This window comes from Panthera leo, chromosome A1 (assembly GCF_018350215.1).
Source record: "Panthera leo isolate Ple1 chromosome A1, P.leo_Ple1_pat1.1, whole genome shotgun sequence".
Lineage (NCBI taxonomy): Eukaryota > Metazoa > Chordata > Mammalia > Carnivora > Felidae > Panthera > Panthera leo.
Genome location: NC_056679.1, coordinates 5,488,279 through 5,506,552, shown reverse-complemented (window position 1 = coordinate 5,506,552; position 18,274 = coordinate 5,488,279). Strand labels below are relative to the sequence as shown.

At 40.0% G+C, this 18,274-nt stretch overlaps 1 protein-coding gene across 13 annotated transcripts in view; it reads right to left on the bottom strand.

Moving 5' to 3' along the window:
- The window catches only part of LOC122217186 (phospholipid-transporting ATPase IB), a 609,544-nt gene that overhangs the window by 178,987 nt on the left and 412,283 nt on the right, over positions 1-18,274 (bottom strand). For all 13 annotated transcript variants that reach the window (XM_042934232.1, XM_042934582.1, XM_042934301.1 and 10 more), the window contains one exon: positions 4,927-5,001. In XM_042934232.1, the coding sequence (XP_042790166.1) occupies positions 4,927-5,001 (75 nt within the window). The remainder of the gene's footprint in view (positions 1-4,926; positions 5,002-18,274) is intronic.

Genomic DNA, 18,274 nt, shown 5'->3' with positions numbered 1-18,274 from the left:
TAGGCATCCAATTTTATTTTATTTTTTTCCAAATAAAGAGCCAGTTGTCAGAACACAATTAATCCAAACTCTTCCTAAAATAGCACCTTTGACGTTTATTTAATTCTCACATATTGTAGATCTGGAATCCCAAACTGGAATTTTCTTCTGGATTCTCTAACTTATTGGTGCAGTTTCATGTAAGGATCATATTGATTTGGTTACAACAGGTTTATAGTATTGTCTGAAGTTTAAAAAAAAATTTTTTTTTAATGTTTATTTATTCTTTGAGAGAGACAGAGACAGAGAGACAGAGAGTGAGAGGGGGAGGGGCAGAGAGAGAGGGAGACACAGAATCCGAAGCAGGCTCCAGGCTCTGAGCTGTCAGTACAGAGCCTGATGCGGGGCTTGAACTCAGGAGCCGTGAGATCACGACCTGAGCCAAAGTCGGTCACTCAACCAACTGAGCCAATACTATCTGATGTTTAGTGACAAGAAGTTGACCCTTGTGATTCTTTTTTTGTACTCTGCATATTTGTTCTCAAGTACTTGTTAATTTCACTTATACTTCGATATCATTTTGAGCAACTCCTCCCCCACCCCCCGCCCCAATCACTGGGATTCTATTTGGAATACACGTATTTATATATCAATTTAGAGGAGTTTTTTTTTTTTTTTTTATGATACTGTCTTCTCATACAAGAGAATAATATCCCTTGCTAGCTGTTCTCCTCTATTTTGTATACTTCAGTAAGGTTTTGGATTTCTTTTTCTATTTGGTACCATAAAAATTACTCCTATACAATGTATATGAAAGGAATTACTACTCCTTTGCATTTCTAAGTCTCCTTGCTAGAGTTAAAAAAGCTATCGATTGTTAGGATAGAAAGAAGTTATTGGCTATGGATCTAGTCACCTTATGAATTCTCTTATAATTCTAGTATTTATTGATATGTTTGGGGTTTTATAGATATACAGCCATATGTGAACACATTTAAAAGGCCACTTTTTGTGTGCATATTTGTATAAGCACAGAAGTCATTTTTTTTCTAGTAATAGTTTTTAAATTTTCTTGGCAATTGCTGAAAATTCCAAAACCAGTGCTGAATTATATAGTGATTTCAGGCATCCCTGACTAATTTCTTATTTAAAATGAAATAGTTTAAGAATTTTACCATTTATGGTAATAGCTACTGTTTTTTTTTTTTAATAAATAGTCTGGATTATAGTTAATTGGCTTCTTTTCTTTCCCATTTTACTTAAGAGTCCTTATTTGGGGAATGGCAGCTGACTTGCCTCAAATACTTTCTCAGCATCCGCTGATGGGATCATGTTTTTCTTTTTTCTTTTGTTGATATTTAGAAAGATTTAAAAATTTTGAACCTCCTGTATTCCTGAAATAAATCCTACTTGGTCAAATATTTTACTCTTTTGATACACTCTTGAACTCTATTTGCCGACAATTTATTTAGAATTTTTATATTTCTGTTTACAAATGAGGCTGGCCCATAGTTTTTTCCTTCAAATTATGCTGGCTTGATAAGATTAAATAAGATAATTTTTCAAACAGTTCAAAGCACATTAAGAGTTACCTCAATAAAATAAGAGATGAAATCTAGCTGAAATCCATCTGATCATGGTGGTTCTTGTCACTATAAAATAAAATGATGTAGAAATTTGACTATAGATATGATGGGAATCCAATGGATGGCATTCATTCATTATTTGGAGAGATTTAAGAGTTTCAGGTCAGTTTTTATGCTATTTAATCTGCTATGATAAACCATGACTCGCTACTTTAGCTGGCCTGGGGAATCAAATCTAAAGAGCATATACAGAAGAAGAAAAAGTAAGACAGAAATGCTGTTTGGAGAAAATGGAAAGAGGAAATCCAGCCCCACATAGGGGTCACTAGTGAACGTCTCAGACGTCCCAAACTGTCCCAAACTCAGAGACCCTTGTACTGGGTCTCTGTGCACTGAGGCAGGAGTGGGAAAAAACTGCTAACTAGGACATTATTGGAACAACAATGGTAAAACTGGAATATGAACAAATAAGGATCAGAGAATAGTACCATATCCATTCTAAATTTTAGATTTTGATCATTATACTGTGGTGATATAAGAGAATGGTCTTAGCAACTGTGTTCCAAAGCATTAAGCAGTAAGGAGCCTGATGTCTTATTTTCAACTGGTTCAAAAATAATTGTGTTGGTGTGTGTGTATGCATGAGGGCCTGTGGGGGTGGGTGCATGCGTGCACATGCGTGCTTGTGGGTGTGTGCATGCGTGCCCTTGGTGGGCGTTTGCACCTATGCACGCGTAAGGAGAGAGCAATGCAAATGAGGGCAAAATGGTAATAATCGATGAATGTGAATACAGGAGTTCTTTGTATTCTTTTGGCAATATTTCTCTTAGTTTCTTTTTTTTTTTTAATTTTTTTTTTAACGTTTATTTATTTTTGAGACAGAGACAGAGCATGAATGGGGGAGGGACAGAGAGAGAGGGGGAGACACAGAATCGGAAGCAGGCTCCAGGCTCTGAGCCGTCAGCCCAGAGCCCAACGTGGGGCTCGAACTCACGGACCGCGAGATCGTGACCTGAGCTGAAGTCGGATGCTTAACCGACTGAGCCACCCAGGCGCCCCTATTTCTCTTAGTTTCAATTTATTTCAAACAAAAATTACCAGAACAGGGGTGCCTGGGTAGCTCAGTTGGTTGGGCGTCCGACTTTGGCTCAGGTCATGGTCTCACGGCTTGTGAGCTTGAGCCCCGTGTCAGGCTCTGTGCTGACAGCTGGGAGCCTGGAGCCTGCTTTGGATTCTGTGTCTCCCTCTCTCTCTGCCCCTCCCCCACTAGCGCTCTGTCTCTCTCTCTCTCTCTCAAAAATAAACATTAAAAAAATTTTTTTTTTTTTAAATTTACCAAAATAATTTCTATGGGGACAAACTTCCATGTTCTCAAAAGGTTTGGCCCTTCCAGCATGACTGACTTCTGGGGGCCAGAACCCCTCTGACTTCACAGATCCTTGACTGTCCCAGCTCTGCATGGTGGCTCCCTCCAACACCTGTGCTGTGGTCTTAGTGACAGACGTGCAGGGCCATTTTACCTTGAAATTTACTTCTCTAGTGCAATATCCTCTTTTCTATAGTCTGGGGGACACAGAGAGCACACAACACATCCCCAGCCCTAGGGATCAAAGGTCACCATGGGTCGTAACCTTTCATACGCACAACCATCCTTAAAAAAGTGTGTTCAAACTTCTCTGAGAAGCTCTGATGGGGCTCAGGCGTCTGCATCTTCACACAAATCCTGGTTAAGCGGTGTGAGGACCGCATTCTGACCGACACTGTCCAAGCCTATCAGCATCTTATGCATAGCAGGCCCTCAACGCAAGTTTGTTGGATTGGTGTGAATTGTCCACGGCTGCACACAGCTAAGTAAAGGATCCAGCTCTCAGGCCTGAACACAAAAGGGGGGCTGACCTCCACGCATCATCCAACCAGGCGACACTACACCAGTCCTTAGCTCTCAGGCAGAGCCTCACGGGTCTCAGCTTCCTATTTATAAATCCGTATGCGGGCATGGATGTGGCCCCTTCCAGCACTAAATCATTATGGAGCAGAGACTAATTTTCATCTGCCCCAAACAGTTTTAGGTCCTGCAAAGTTAGCAATCTGTCCGAGGGGAGGTCCTCGAGCCGCTATCCATGTGGTAGGTGAGTTAGAACAGCTGTTCCAGCACAGGTGAGAAACGGGCACTGATTCGGCCCCACTCTCCCCACCTGTCACCTTTGCCTTTTGAGCCTACGTATTCGCGATAAATGTGCCAGCATACTTAGCAGCTAGCAGCACACCGACTAACTCACCAACACTGTGTAAACCCAAGATCAGATCTGAACTCAGGCCCAGTGGCAGCTTAGTCTACCCATTTGACCCTCTTATCCCGTCAAGCTACACAGGGCTGGGGCAACCTATCTTATGCAGCATTTTATACCTGGCCCCTAGCATGGTTGCTACTGAAAAAGAAGAAGAAGAAAAAAAAAAAAGATTGTGTGAGCCGATGACTAGAACATCCAGCCAAAAACGTATATACAAGGTATAAATATTTATAGCCCCACAATGTACACTGTATGTCTGGTAAGTTCCATCTATAGCTTCCTATGATGGCTGTTTCTGACTATACACTCCCACAGGGCAGGCAATGCCAGAGTTAGCGTCCAAAAGAAGTGGGAAAGCGCAACTCGCAATGTTGTGTACTGGGGTCTCTAGAGCACCAGGCTACAGCACCCTGGTTCTTCCTGTCAGAAAAACAAACAGCTAAGTAGCTATACTTCGCCATTTTGGCTTATGGTTTCTATTTCTTTCTAGCTTTTGAATCCACTATAGGGAAGTAATGAAAAAAGAACTCTAAAATCATGAAAAATACCAAACAAGCTGATTATCATTCACCATGGGAGCTGGAAGTCAGCGTTCATGACTGCAGCACTAGCTGTGGAAGACAACATTCTCCCACAAGGACAGATACTCTTCTAAGAAGGACAAATGGACACCGGGTTACATACTCTACATGCATTACCTATGTTTAAGAATTCAGAAATAAAATTACGAAGCGGAACAGGCTTAGATGTAGCTCAGAAATTTTTACTTGAGCTAAAAACATGGAAATGTTGTGCAGGCATTTAGTCAGGAGGTAACAAGCGTCTATTATCAAGATATATGGGTTAATAATTTCATGGGGTTATTCAAGAATGATCTGCTATGATTGAAACCATGTGTGGAGAGCTTGGGCTTCTGCAGGATGTGTCGCAGCAACAAAGGCTCTAAAGATGTATTTGTGCTGCCCGCTATGTATACAGATGATTGACTTAGATACACTTCCCAGACGTAAACAGTAAAGGAATGTCACTGAAGTTTCGCATGCTATCAGATAGAGATAGGGAATGCTTACCACATTGTACAAGCCGATGCACCAGCGTTCAAATAAAATCTGCCCAGAAAATCCATTAACAAAGGCGAACCAAAGCTGAAAGAGAAGAAAGTTCAAGAAGTTTTATATCAATATTGACCTAAATGTTTCCATTCACTGAAGAAGGAGTGGGGGGAATGTGGACCACCAGCTGGACACAGCTGCTGAGGGATAAAGAGCCACAGAACGTGGTGGTCGTTCTTCCATAAAAAGCAAGTTCCCGATATTACGGGTACCGGTATTTTAAGGAAAATTTATATTTAACGCATACATCAATTTTAAGAGGTAATATGTACATCTTTACAGAAATGCAACTTATATTTCATTTACATCGACTATGTTTCGTGGCAACGCTTTCTCATTGACTGGAAGAGTCTCAGAGTTCGTGTTCTTTTTCCCCATGGAGTTGATTTGATAAAGGCGATTTATCTTTGTAGGACTTTCAAACAGATAAAAACCATAAATAAAAAAAACAACAAAAACTCCTCTGTTGGTCACTTATGTTCTTAGCTCATAAAATAGTGACCCTCCTCAATCAAACGTCCACCACCTCAGCAAAGGTCAAAACACAGTAATACAAAAGGAACATGCTCAAATCATCTTCTTAACATGGGTGTATAAATAAATAAAATGTAGACGATTATTTATGTCTTCAAGTAGACTATAATTCTAATTGATTAAGCACGACTGACATAAAAACAACTGCAGAGCAAAATACCCGGGGATAAAAATACGTTAGAGAAGGAGCCATCAGACGGGCATAACCAGGAGAAGCTATGGAGTAATGAGAGTGCAACAGAAAAGGGGTGAGCCATCGCGAGGATGGACAAAACCCTGATTTAGAAGGGAGAGAATATGGAAGAACGGAATACAACATGCTGCTGTTTCAAAAGTCATCTAAATTTATGGGATACAACAGGATTCCAGTGATCCGGGGCTAGACTTTAAAGCATCCCACGGGAATCACGGAATTCACCTTAGTGGTATAAAATCATGACAGACTGAATCCATTACTATGGGAGAAATACACGGGCAACACAGAACAGCTACCCCATGATAATAAGAGTTGAGACCAACTCTGCTACGCAAATTTTGCCGAGTCTGATTTTTCAAAATCAGCTTCTTGAGAGAGGAACTGTTGCCTACGTTGCACAACTGTACAGAATCCGATAGCTAGCACAAAGGATTCGCCGAGTCCCAACAGGGTCGAATGAAATACACCTCAATTCAATTGCCAGATGAAGTGTTCTTAAGCATAGCTTTGATTATCTCATCCCCTAGTTCAAACAACTACTAGGGATCCCTCCTAAACCTGAGATAAGCTTGCTGACCTTGCGGACCCTCAAAAGTCCTCCCACACGCTTATTCACTCTTAAACCCAACTGTCTCCCAAGAGGCCCCCATGAGGCCCGGCTGTTCTCTGTCAAGAAACACTGACAGGGAACTAAGAATCCGAAGTTTATGCTGTGTTCTGCACTCAGAATATTTTGACGACACCTGTTCGGATATCAGCTGTCCCTAAAACAACCATTCCAATCACACTGCTTTCCAACCGCTCGAGGCCTTGGTAATCAATAGTTCAGCCAAACTTTTAGTGCGAGGAGAGCCTGGGTCCACATCTGATTCAAGCACATTTGTAAACCGTTTCAAGAGTTTTCACTTTATTTTCCCAAGATTGTGTTATACTTTTACATTCTCCTATTCAAATAAGTGAGCGAACACTGATAAATATCTAGTGAACACTTAACTATTACATTGCTTAATTCTGTTGATTTATATTCTTTTGTTGAAGGTAGTGATATTTCTACTGCTCTCCCCTCTCCTAATATCAACTGGAAACAGCAAAAGTAATTGAAAATAGCAAATGGCTATTTTCTTTTTTTTTAATGTTTACTTATTTATTTTGGGGAGGGAAGGGAAGAGAGAGAGGGAGAGGGAGAGAGAGAATCCCAAGCAGGCTCTGTGCTATTAGCACAGAGCCTGATGCGGGCCTTCATCTCAAGAACTGTGAGATCATGACCTGAGCTGAAATCAAGAGTCAGACGCTTAACTGATTGAGCCACCCAGGCACCCCAGAATCAGCTATTTTCAATGAAACTATAGGAGAGCCTTTATTAAAACTACACATGACACAGCATAGAAATAATACAAGATAGGCTCAAATAAGGGGGACTGCCAACAGCAGAGTAATATACCTACAGAGTAAAAAATTTTCCAGGAAACAGGGCAACAATCCAAGAAATCGCTGACCAACTCTCATTTAAAGGGTGAAATCTAGGGGCACCTGGGTGGCTCGGTTGGTTAAGCATCCGACTTCAACTCAGGTCATGATCTCACAGTTCATGGGTTCGAGCCCCGCATCAGGCTCTATGCTGACAGCTCAGAGCCTGGAGCCTGCTTCGGATTCTGTGTCTCCCTCGCTCTCTGCCCCTCCCCTACTCACGCTCTGTCTCTCTTGCTCTCAGAAATAAATAAAACATTAAAAGAAAACGTTCAAGGGAGAAATCTAGAGGCAGGGACAAGTCACGGCTGAGGTCTCTTGTCCCATTCACCACAGCAAGCAAACTGAGGTTGAAGGACAATGTACACACATATGCCGTTTCCCCCCCAAGAAGCAAGCGAGGAGGATGGCAGGGTAAAGTTGGGAGCAGAAATGGCTGACAACTTGGCAGACAGTGATGGAGGGAACCTGAAAAGAAATAAATGCAAATTCGTCCAACAGAAAACCCGTAACATGCAGACATTCACTGTGAGACACATCGCCCTCCAACTCGCCCAAGAAGAAGAGACGGGGAGAGAGGAGCTTACTGATGCAAAATGACAGCTGACCAATGTAGATGAGGCAGAACCTTTGATGAGCAAGCACTCTGAGACAATTTTGTAGCCCCTGCCCCCTAGATATGCTCACAAAATAATAAGGAAAACATAGGTTTATGAAAGAATATGTATATGTTATGTATGACATTGCATATTACATATAATTGTGTATAACTATATACATATAAAATATATAATGTCATACATTATACATGACATGAATATGAAATAATCTTTACTGAAAAAACCAGGTCACAGGGCAGAAGAATATCTTGAATGTTCTTGACAGGCATAAAAGAGCTAAGGAAAATGTGGTTTTTCATTGAAACAAGAGCTAAAGTAAGATGTATAAGCTATCAAAGGAGGAAACAAGTAAGACAAAGTCAATGTTGCAGGTTAAAGGCACTTTATAAAGGGGGAGGCACCCAGAACTCAAAGTGCCCACAGCGCACCTAGGGATGGCGGTGGGGAGGGCTTGGGAGAACAAATGTCAAAGCACAAAAGGTTAACATACATTGTAAGAGCTGACAATCTCTCAAAGATAACCAGAAAACTCCAAAAGGGTGTACCTTAAAAAAACATAAAGGAACAAGTAGGATAGAAAACAAAATGTTCGAAGATATAATAAAAGAAAAATTCTGAAATATTCCAATACCTTGCTCAGCCAACAGAGTGAGCACCATTTGTCTCCAGGAAACAAAACCACAGATAAAGAAAGATCAACAGCTACCCACATTCTGATATGTCAATTAATGGGTTAAAATTTTGAAAGATCAATTCTTATTATATTTTGGTGGAAAAAGCAGTTAACCTACAAGGGGAAGGATCATTCCTCTCCAGCAGTAGACAATACCAGAGGCCAGTGGGAATGCTGACACGTCCTTAGCAAAACAAAGCATGACAAGAATCTTAGGCAAAGACAGAAACAAAGGAAACGTTAAGAGCCCAAAACACGATGAAAACGCGATGACGGAAGTAATACTAAGTGTGTCTATTGTATTAATAATACAAAAAAATTTTAATGCCTGGTGGATTAAAAAAAATTAAAATATGTGCTGTGTACAGAGTAACGTGTGAAAGAGATACTATTTGAATAATCACAAATTCACAACCCTGACTTCCAAAGCCCTACAGACCAGGTAGGTCTTTGCCTGCTATCCTGACAGCATGGCTTCTCCTTGGTTCTTTGCAAGCACCAAGTACGAATCTAGTTTTAGTGTTTTGCACCCAAATATGAGGTAATTTTGTTCACAGCATGATATACTATTTAGAAAAAAATTATGCGGTATTTTGCTCTCACTCTGTATACTCAAGTTAATTACGGATGGCCTATTTCAACATAAAAAACCAAATTCAAAGAATTAAGAGAAAACAGGGGGGAAAAAGTGCTTTCGTATGTGAAACTCTCTGGAGACCTTAAACTCAGAAATTGTACAAAAGGAGGGCTAAAGTTGAAACAATTAATTTCTATAGAAAAAATATTAATAAACTTGAAAGAAAAGGAATAACTAGTTCAAACATTTTTGTAACATCTATGAAGACAAAGGACTAATTTCCTTAATACATAAAGAGTTCCTACAAATGGGAAAGAAAATGCCCAATAAGCTGTTAGGAAAATAGGCAAAGAACAGATACAATGTGATCACAGTGGACAAAAAACAACTTATAAATACAGGAAATCTCACTTTTTATGATACAAACACAGGGATATCATGCGCAAAGATTTCAAAGTTTGATAATGTGGGGAAATAGCTACCCTCATAGCCGGATGCTAACGTAGAGAGCACTGTCCACAAATACATTTAATGTACTTTTCCTCTGATCTAGGGGTTCCATTTTTAGGGATATACTCTGGATTGTATCTTATATCTGTAATCACATAGTATTCAACATGAAAATACAAGCAGGTTTACTGTGGTATTCGGAAGGATAAAAAAGTTAGAACCTACATTGTGCACTGACAGCTAAATGAATTATGGTTCATCTGTAACAATGCGACACTGTGCAGACATTAGAAAGAGTAATGTTAAGGGGTGCCTGGGTGGCTCAGTCAGTTGACCATCCAACTTCAGCTCAGGTCATGATCTCACAGTTCGTGAGTTCAAGCCCCACATTGGGTTCACTGCTGTCAGCGTAGAGCCCGCTTTGGAACCTCCAACCTGGTCTCTCTCTGCCCTCCCCCCCCCCCCCCCATAACTTGTGTGCATTCTGTCTCTCTCAAAAATAAAACGTTAAAAAAAGAGTGATATAAAACTGTAAGTGCTTTAATACCAAAGTCTCACGGATGTATTAAAATGAAAAATATCAAGGTATATGCTGAAAGGTCACGACAGCACAGAATAGACGGTACGGCACAGATCTTACATGGTAATTTTCTGGAGGTCACATAAGAAACTTAATATCCATTATCTTCTGGTAGTAGCAGTGTTCTTCAACAGGAGGTGTGGCGTCTCCTACCTCTTATACCAGTCCCAACGTTTTAAAAACGTGTTCATGTTTTATTTACATAACTATTTCAAGCGGTAATTCTCAGCTAGGGTTGATTTTTGTCTCGAAGGACACTGACAATCTCTGTAAGGGTTCTATTGGCATCTCGCGGGTAGAGGCGAAAGATTCGGCTAAATATCCTGCCGTGCCCAGGACGGCTCCCTACAACAAAGAATTACCTGGTCCAAAATGTCAACGGCGCCACTACTGGATGAAAAATACATTTATTAGGTCAAACTGATACAACTTAGAAATCTCGATGTAAACAGATGTTTATTAGAAGCAAAACAATGATACGTGACAGACTATGCGAAGCCATGCTTATATTTGTGTTGACGGGGTGTGGATGAAAAGAGCTTCACTTCTTTTTGAGGAACTCTCCCCTGGCCTTGAACCACAGGCGCTGTTCTCGAGAGGCCACCGCAGCACCAGATATGAACCCAGAACTTCACAAATGTAGATCCTTATATCAGAAACCTAACTTTATAAATCACTAATGAGGAATTACCCTAAAGACTGAGAGTGAATTTCGTGTAACTAAGACACTCACGTTGCAGAAAATATACAATAAGGGGGAAAAATCCTGAGAAATCGACCTTCTCTTTCCTGGCATTAACCTTTGTTCCAAGCGATCCTGAACCATGTGAAAAATTGTAATCTTTACTTCAGACTAACGTCCTTGGTTAGTTGAATGTGGGGATATTCCCTTTAAACAGGGCTCCCCGATTCTGTCCAAGTTGGCACTGGCTTGGCCACACGTCTCCTTAAAGATTTTTGCTATGTTTGTACTAATTTTTATCAGTTGCAGGTGGTGATGCAGTTTTGAAAAGTATAAACAAGCTCATTCTCAACATTTCCAATTCAATTTCAACCTTCATTCAAATGATCCATCATTAGACCATTGGACCTGTTTATTTCATTGGAAGTATTTGGTGGAGGAAAAAAAAAAAGTGAAACCAAAATAAACGAAACAAACAAACAAAAATCCATCCCCTAATTTCAAAACCCACGAGCCGGGTGTTCTCTTACGTGGTAAAGGCTCAAACCTGATTTCGTTTTGGCAAGAGTTCCAAAGGTGAAACGGAAAAAGTATGAGAACACACTGTGCTTTCAAATAATTTATACAAGCATACTTAGTTTTTGTTTCATTCGTTCATGAGACTGGTACACCGTGGTTCCCTGACACAGCACAAAATCAGACTTTCACGCCGGGCACCCATACGCAAATGGTAAGTTCGTGTACAAAAAAGCAAGCACCGCCCAGTTCCTAAACATCAATGCCAGTTTTGGTGGGACCACGAGCTCCAAGCTACCTGCACTCAACACACAGCCCTCAGTGCAAACAGATGGCCCGTCCCCCCTCCCATGTACAGCTCCCTGGACCACGGCTTGCTTAGAGCCACTACATTTCACTCTTCTGGATTAATGGGGAGCAAGATTCCTCCGCCTTTACGTTCTTGTTAACTAGGAATGTTACTAAATGAATACAGGCAAAGCACAGGGAGCCAGGCTCTGCCTGGCTGGCCTCAGACTTGGTAAGTTGGTGGGAACACCAGCCAAGCACTGTGCCTTGCCAAGCTCCTGGGGTTTTTGGTCCTCAAATGCAGCGCTGTTACGAGCAAACTGACTCAAACTTATTAAATGGCTTTTCCTTCTTGGAAAAAGATCCTTCTTTGCTTTAACTGCTGCTTCACTGCCAAAAACGCAGTAACCGTCTTGGCTAATTGCACAGACTCGCGTCTAGAGGTCCTGGCCGCGTTGCACAATCTCAGCGGGCCGGACCTGCTGCACTCAGGTTCTCAGCTAACAGCCGACATACTTAGAGGATTGCCTCACTTGGGAAAGGGGGGGACCTGTTCCTCGGTTTACCCTGTTCTTCCAAGACCCGTGGTAGAGGACTGACATGGGAAAAGTACCCGAGAGGGAATAATTAAATGAATCAGCCATATGGTTTGTTGCTGAAGTGGCAATGACATCATCATCTACCGGTTTGCACATCAGGTCTGAGCTGATTAACTGACATTAAAGATACCCTGTTTAAAAGTCAGAGTGTCACAATCTTTCTGGAATTTCATCTGGCAATGTGTATTAAGATAGAAAAACAAGCATAGACTTTGTCTAAAAATTCTATTTATTCTCATAAATAAAAGCACCTGTATGTAAAAACACTGCCTGGTTTGCAGTGTTGTTAATAGTGGAAAGCAAAAAGAAAACAAAGCAAAAGGCATAGGGAAGAAAAGCCCCTGAAGGTCTTTATTAGGCTGTGAATGTAGCAAGTCTATAAAAGCACTTATCTTTTGAAATGTTACATCTATGGGCATGTAAATGAAGGAATGTATGCCAAAGAAATAGATTGACAAAAGAAAAGGCAAAATAAATAGATGGGTCAGTAGACAGGTAGGTAGGTGGACAGGAAATCAAGGGGAAAAAAATCAGGGATGCTATTGTAGAGCTAGAGTTATCAGAAATAATAATGGCAATAATAATAATAATAATAATAATAATAATAATAATGATAATAACAACCACAACAACAGTAGTAACAGGGGATGCCTAGGTGGCTCAATCGGTGAAGAGTCCTTAACCGACTTAACTCATTAGGTTAAGCGACTCTTGATTTCAGCTCAGGCCACGATCTCACGGTTCATGCGTTCGAGCCCCACGTCAGGCTCGACACGCTGACAGTGCAGAGCAGCTTGGGATTCTCTCTTTCTCCCTCTCTCTCTGCCCCTCCCTTGCTCTCTCAAAATAAAGAAAACTTAAAAAAAAAAAAAAACAAACAGTAGTAACAGCAAGATACTCCAAAAACTTTCCCGGCAAGTGTCTTCAGTCCAGTGAATTATGGGATCGAGTGGTCAGCATTAAATAGCAACTACTGTAATAAATGGGCAAGGCTTCAGCTCTAAAATCTTTGGAGAATGTTCTCTGGGTAGGTCCTGGACAGGTACAATGTTAGCGGCAAACACCACACACTTATACAACTTCAAAGGGCTTTTTAAGGCAAATAAACGAAAAGAAAGTTATGAAGTAATGTGTATAGGATCCAGTTTAAAAAAAATTTTTTTTTAAGTAGTCTCCACACCCAACGTAGGGCTTGAAATCACAGCAGTGAGATCAAGAGTCACATGCTCTACTGACTAAGCCTGGGTATAAAATCCATTTTTTGGTAAAACCACGAGAAAGACGCCATACAATTACGCATGTTTGTACGAGCGCAAAGAAAGGTAGCCTAGCTAAACTGCTCCTATTGAACGCCTGGGCAGCAACGGAGGCAGAGGAGGGGAAATTATTTTTCTTTAGACATCTCTATTATTATTCCAACAAATCAGTGTTAAAGAATTACGTAGGAGGAAAGACCTTGTCATTCTCTATCACTGTCCCACGCTCATTTCTCCGTTGGCTTGTTATGTCCTGTAGCTTTTGTTGCGCTCTTGTCTGTCTACCACCCCGTCGATAAGACGTATGAAGCCAGAGAACTGCAGAGATCCCACTGGTTATTACATGCTCAGAATCTAGCACGGTGCAGGTACTCAATAAATGAATACGTGCAGAATATTAACATTTAACATGAAAGGGGAAAGGTCGCTGAGAGGGAGTACAGGACAGATCATGGAACTGACCAAACAGATTTCATCCTCATTGGAGCACTTAATTGCTACGGGTGCACAGGCAACTTTCTGAATCCCCTAGCTTCATTTTCTTTTAATAAACAAATGGAAAGAAAACCACACACTGCAGGATGGTCATTTGTGCCTGTTTCACAAACGAGGAAATCAGGGCACAGGGAAGATTAGAGATGTTATGGCTGATACCAAATAGGTAGCTGTTAACACTAGGCCCTATATAACAAGGTTGTTTGTTTGTTTTAATAGAGAGGGAGTGAGAGAGCGTAAACCGGGGAGACAGAGAGAGATGAAGAATCGTAAGAAGGCTCTCTGCTCAGCGTGGAGCCCAATGTGGGGCTCGATCCCACGATCCTGGGATCATGACCTGAGCTTAAATCAAGAGTCAGACGTTCAACCCACTGAGTCACCCAGGTGCCCCACAAGTGATTTTTTTTTTTTTTGACATCGCAGTTAAGGCAATTCAGAATTGAATCAATGTTTATGGCTGCAAATTTACAACGCTGACGTTTGAAGATTGTAACATGAACAAACTGCTTCACATCCACAAGCACATAAGCAGACCAAAAACTTAAGGAAAAGACCCAAATCTTAAGCCTCTAATGCTATGTAAGGAAACTAAAGGATCCTGTTTACATTAGGGTGTAAAGTGTTTTTGAAAAACAGGCGGCAAAAAACTTCCCCATTTTGTATAACAAAATGCAGTCGCTCCGGCTTGAAACATTTTCCTGCAACATTGTGAGCTAAACTGTGGCAATCTTTTACTAATATAGTTCAAACCAAGCTAGTCGACAATCAAAGGCAAACTTCTCACCATTCATTATCCAAATTCTTTGAATAAAAAGACAACACAAATACTGATGTGACAATCTAAGTTATGTTTAAGGGAACTCGAGTTTCAAAAATATATGATAAAAATTATTCATGCAAATAAATGTAGCATATGATGTGCACAGAAACATTTCCTACTTTAACATTTTCTTTCCCATTAAAATCCTAAAATATTAAATCTTATAGCTCAAACATCACAAAAGTGACGTCTAGTAAACACCTTTAAAGTTTCTTTAATTACTGATTTTCCAGGGCCACAACATTCTCCCTTTTTACAAAATTACATGCTTATCCAACAGAACATCAGGTAAATACAAAATCATGGTTCCTTCCCATAAAAGACCATAATACCGACCAGATGGTATATGCACAATTAAATTGATTTTTAATAAGGAATTCTTGGCACAATAGAATTTAATCACTCCAAATTATGTCAAGGACTACTTACATTTTTTTTTTTTTTTTATAGTTCAAGGCTTAAACTCTTCAGTCTAAATTCTGTACTACAGTGTTAGGGGACAAAACAGCTCTGGAGACCAGTAATGAAATAATGAGCCTTTCATCTGGAGGTCATTGGTTAGGATCTGGTATCGTTCATTAATGACACAGTTGTTTCCAAACTATGGCGTTGGAACAGCGGCAGGGGGCTTATTATGGAAGGGGTAGCAGAAATATGTAGAAGATCATTTCGTTTATGGACAAAACCTATGGCAAATATCCAAAAACATGTGTTTTATAGCCAATAAAGTAATGTTCTTAACATATTGACGATAAGATTTAGTGCCTGGCTCCACAGACCCGGTCGTAAGAAGGCAGATTTGTGATGTTTTCCTCCATCCCTATCAGCCACCTGACGCCTGTAGCTCGAGCGAGGTGTGGCATTTGCTGATTTTCTTGTTCTGGGAAGTGGGGAAAAGGTCTGCCTTCTCTCTCAGAGGAGAATTATAAGGAAAGAATCACGTATGTTTTTAGAAGTTCAGTTACCAAACTATTTACTAAGATCCTGCTCCAAATTATGTTCTGTGCTATGCGTAGGAGTCACAAAGCCGGAGCACATAACATCCTGGCCCTTAAAGAATTCGGTCTGGTTGAGGACAGGTTTGGGACGGATCAAAGGTATGGAGAAGTTCTTTGGGAACACAATAGATACAGAGATGGGTTCTCTCTATGGGAAGAACCTTTTTTGGAAGGTGGTGGGTACTTGGGAGTATCAGATTCCATTAATCAAATCGGTGGGGGGAGAAAGGGCCTTACAGGTACATAATTGTAGCAGATGTGAATTTCCAGGTGGCTACAAAGAAAATGAAGTGAGAGGAGAGGGCTGGGTTCAGACTGCGAAGGACACTAGACAGGTGTTATTCAAATATGTGAACAGTTATGCATCTATTGCCTAAGTGTAGCTGCAAATCTGAAAAACTCTCTTAATATTTATTTATTTATTGTGGTAAAATATACATAACTTCATATTTACCACTTTAACCATTTTTAAGTGTAAAATTCAGTGGTATTAAGTACATTCACACTGTTGTAAAACCATCACCACCTTCTACCTCTAGAATTTCCCATCAACAATAACAGCTCATTTGCCCTCCCTCTTGCCTCTGGTAACTGTTCTTCTTTCAGTTTCTATAAATGTAACTATTCACGTTACTTCACGTAAGTGGAATCGTGCAGCATTTGTCCTTTTGTGTCTGCCTTGTCTCTGTCAACGTAATTTTTTCAAGACACGTTGTAGCGATGATCAGAATTGCATTCCTTTTTCAGGCCGCCTACTATTTCATTGCACATAAATGCAGAATTTGGCTTAGTTGTTCATCCGTTGATGGATACTTGGGTTGCTTCCACCTTTTTTGGCTGCCGTAAATAATGTACCTATGAACCCCAGTATTCAAATATTTGTTTGAGTACTTGTTTTCAATTCTTTGGGGTATATTTCCAGAGGTAGAATTGCTGGATTATAAGGCAGTTCTATGTTTCATTTTTGAGGTTCCTCCATACTGTCTCCCACAGTGGCTGGACCCTTTTATTTTCCCACCTGCGAGGCACAAATGTTCAATTTCTCTATGTCTTCACCAGCACTTGCTATCTTCTCTTTCTTTTCTTTCTTTCTTTCTTTCTTTCTTTCTTTCTTTCTTTCTTTCTTTTTTAAATAGTAGACATCCTAATGGATGTGAATTGGCATCTCATTGTGATTCTGAGTTGCATTTCCTTATGTTGAGCATCTTTTCATGTGCTTCTTGGCCATTTATATACTCTGGAAAAATGTCTATTCAAGTCCTTTAATAATTTTTGGATTAGGTTTTCTTCTTGTTTCTTCTTTCTTTCTTCTTGAGTTGTAGGAGTTCTTTATATATACTAGATATTGCTCCTTTGTCAGATACGTGATCTACAAATATTTTCTCCCATTCTGTGGGTTGCCTTTTCACTCTATTAACAGTATCTTTTGATACACAAAAATTTTGATTTTGAGGAAGCCCAATTTATCTGTATTTTCTTTCGTTGTCTGTGCTTTTGGTGCCACATCTAAGAAATCACTGCCAAATCCAATGTCATGTTTTCCTTCTATGTTTTCTTCTATGAGTTTCATAGTTTTAGTTCTCATATTTAGCTCTTTGATCCACTTTGAGTTACACCTATATGGTGTAAGGTAAGGATCCAAATTTCTTTTGCATGTGGTTTTCCTTGCACCATTTGTTGAACAGATGGTCCTTCCCTTGTTGGAAGGTTTTGGCATCCTTGTCAAAAATCATTTGGCCATATATGTAAGGGTTTATTTCTGGGCTCTCTATTCCATTGCTATATATATCTGTCTTTATGCTGCTACCACACTATTTTAATTATTGTAGCTTTGCAGCAAGGTATGAAATTAGGAAGTATGATTCCCCCAACTTTGTCCTCCCTTTTCAAGATCGCTGTGGCCACGTGAGGTCCCTTTAGATTCCACAGGAATTTTAGGATGAGTTTTCCTACTTCTGCAAAAAAATGTCATTGGGATTTTGATAGAGATTTCATTGACTCTGTAGATTGCTTTGGTCTCAATACATTTTTAAGGTCGTGTAAATTTTCTAATGACAAGGACAAGTAGTTGCAAAGGATATAATTTCTGGCATATGTAAAGATTGGCATTTTACAATAAATGTAATCTTTTTTAACCTACTCAATGGATTCTAAGTACCACAAGTGGATGCCCATTACAATCCACTTTAAGAAATCTACAAATACTTTTTTAATAGCCACAAAGTTTACATCACTCTTGTTGTCTTGAACTTGTTTTCCATTCCACTTGACTCAGATACGATTTAACCCAAATTTAATGTATTTTTGTTTTAAAGTCTTATATTGATCACCCTATCACACTGCACAAGAATAGAAATTACAATGAATTTTCTTTTAATTTTCTGCGGCTATATAGCTATAAGTGCTAAAGAGTTCGGGATTTAGTTTTCATCACGATTACTAGCGGTATATAACTGATAAAAAACTACACATTTTGATAATCATTAAATAATAAATAAAATTTTGTCAGAAATACATCTTTTAATGAGAGAGATGGAGCTGGGTCCCCTCTCAGC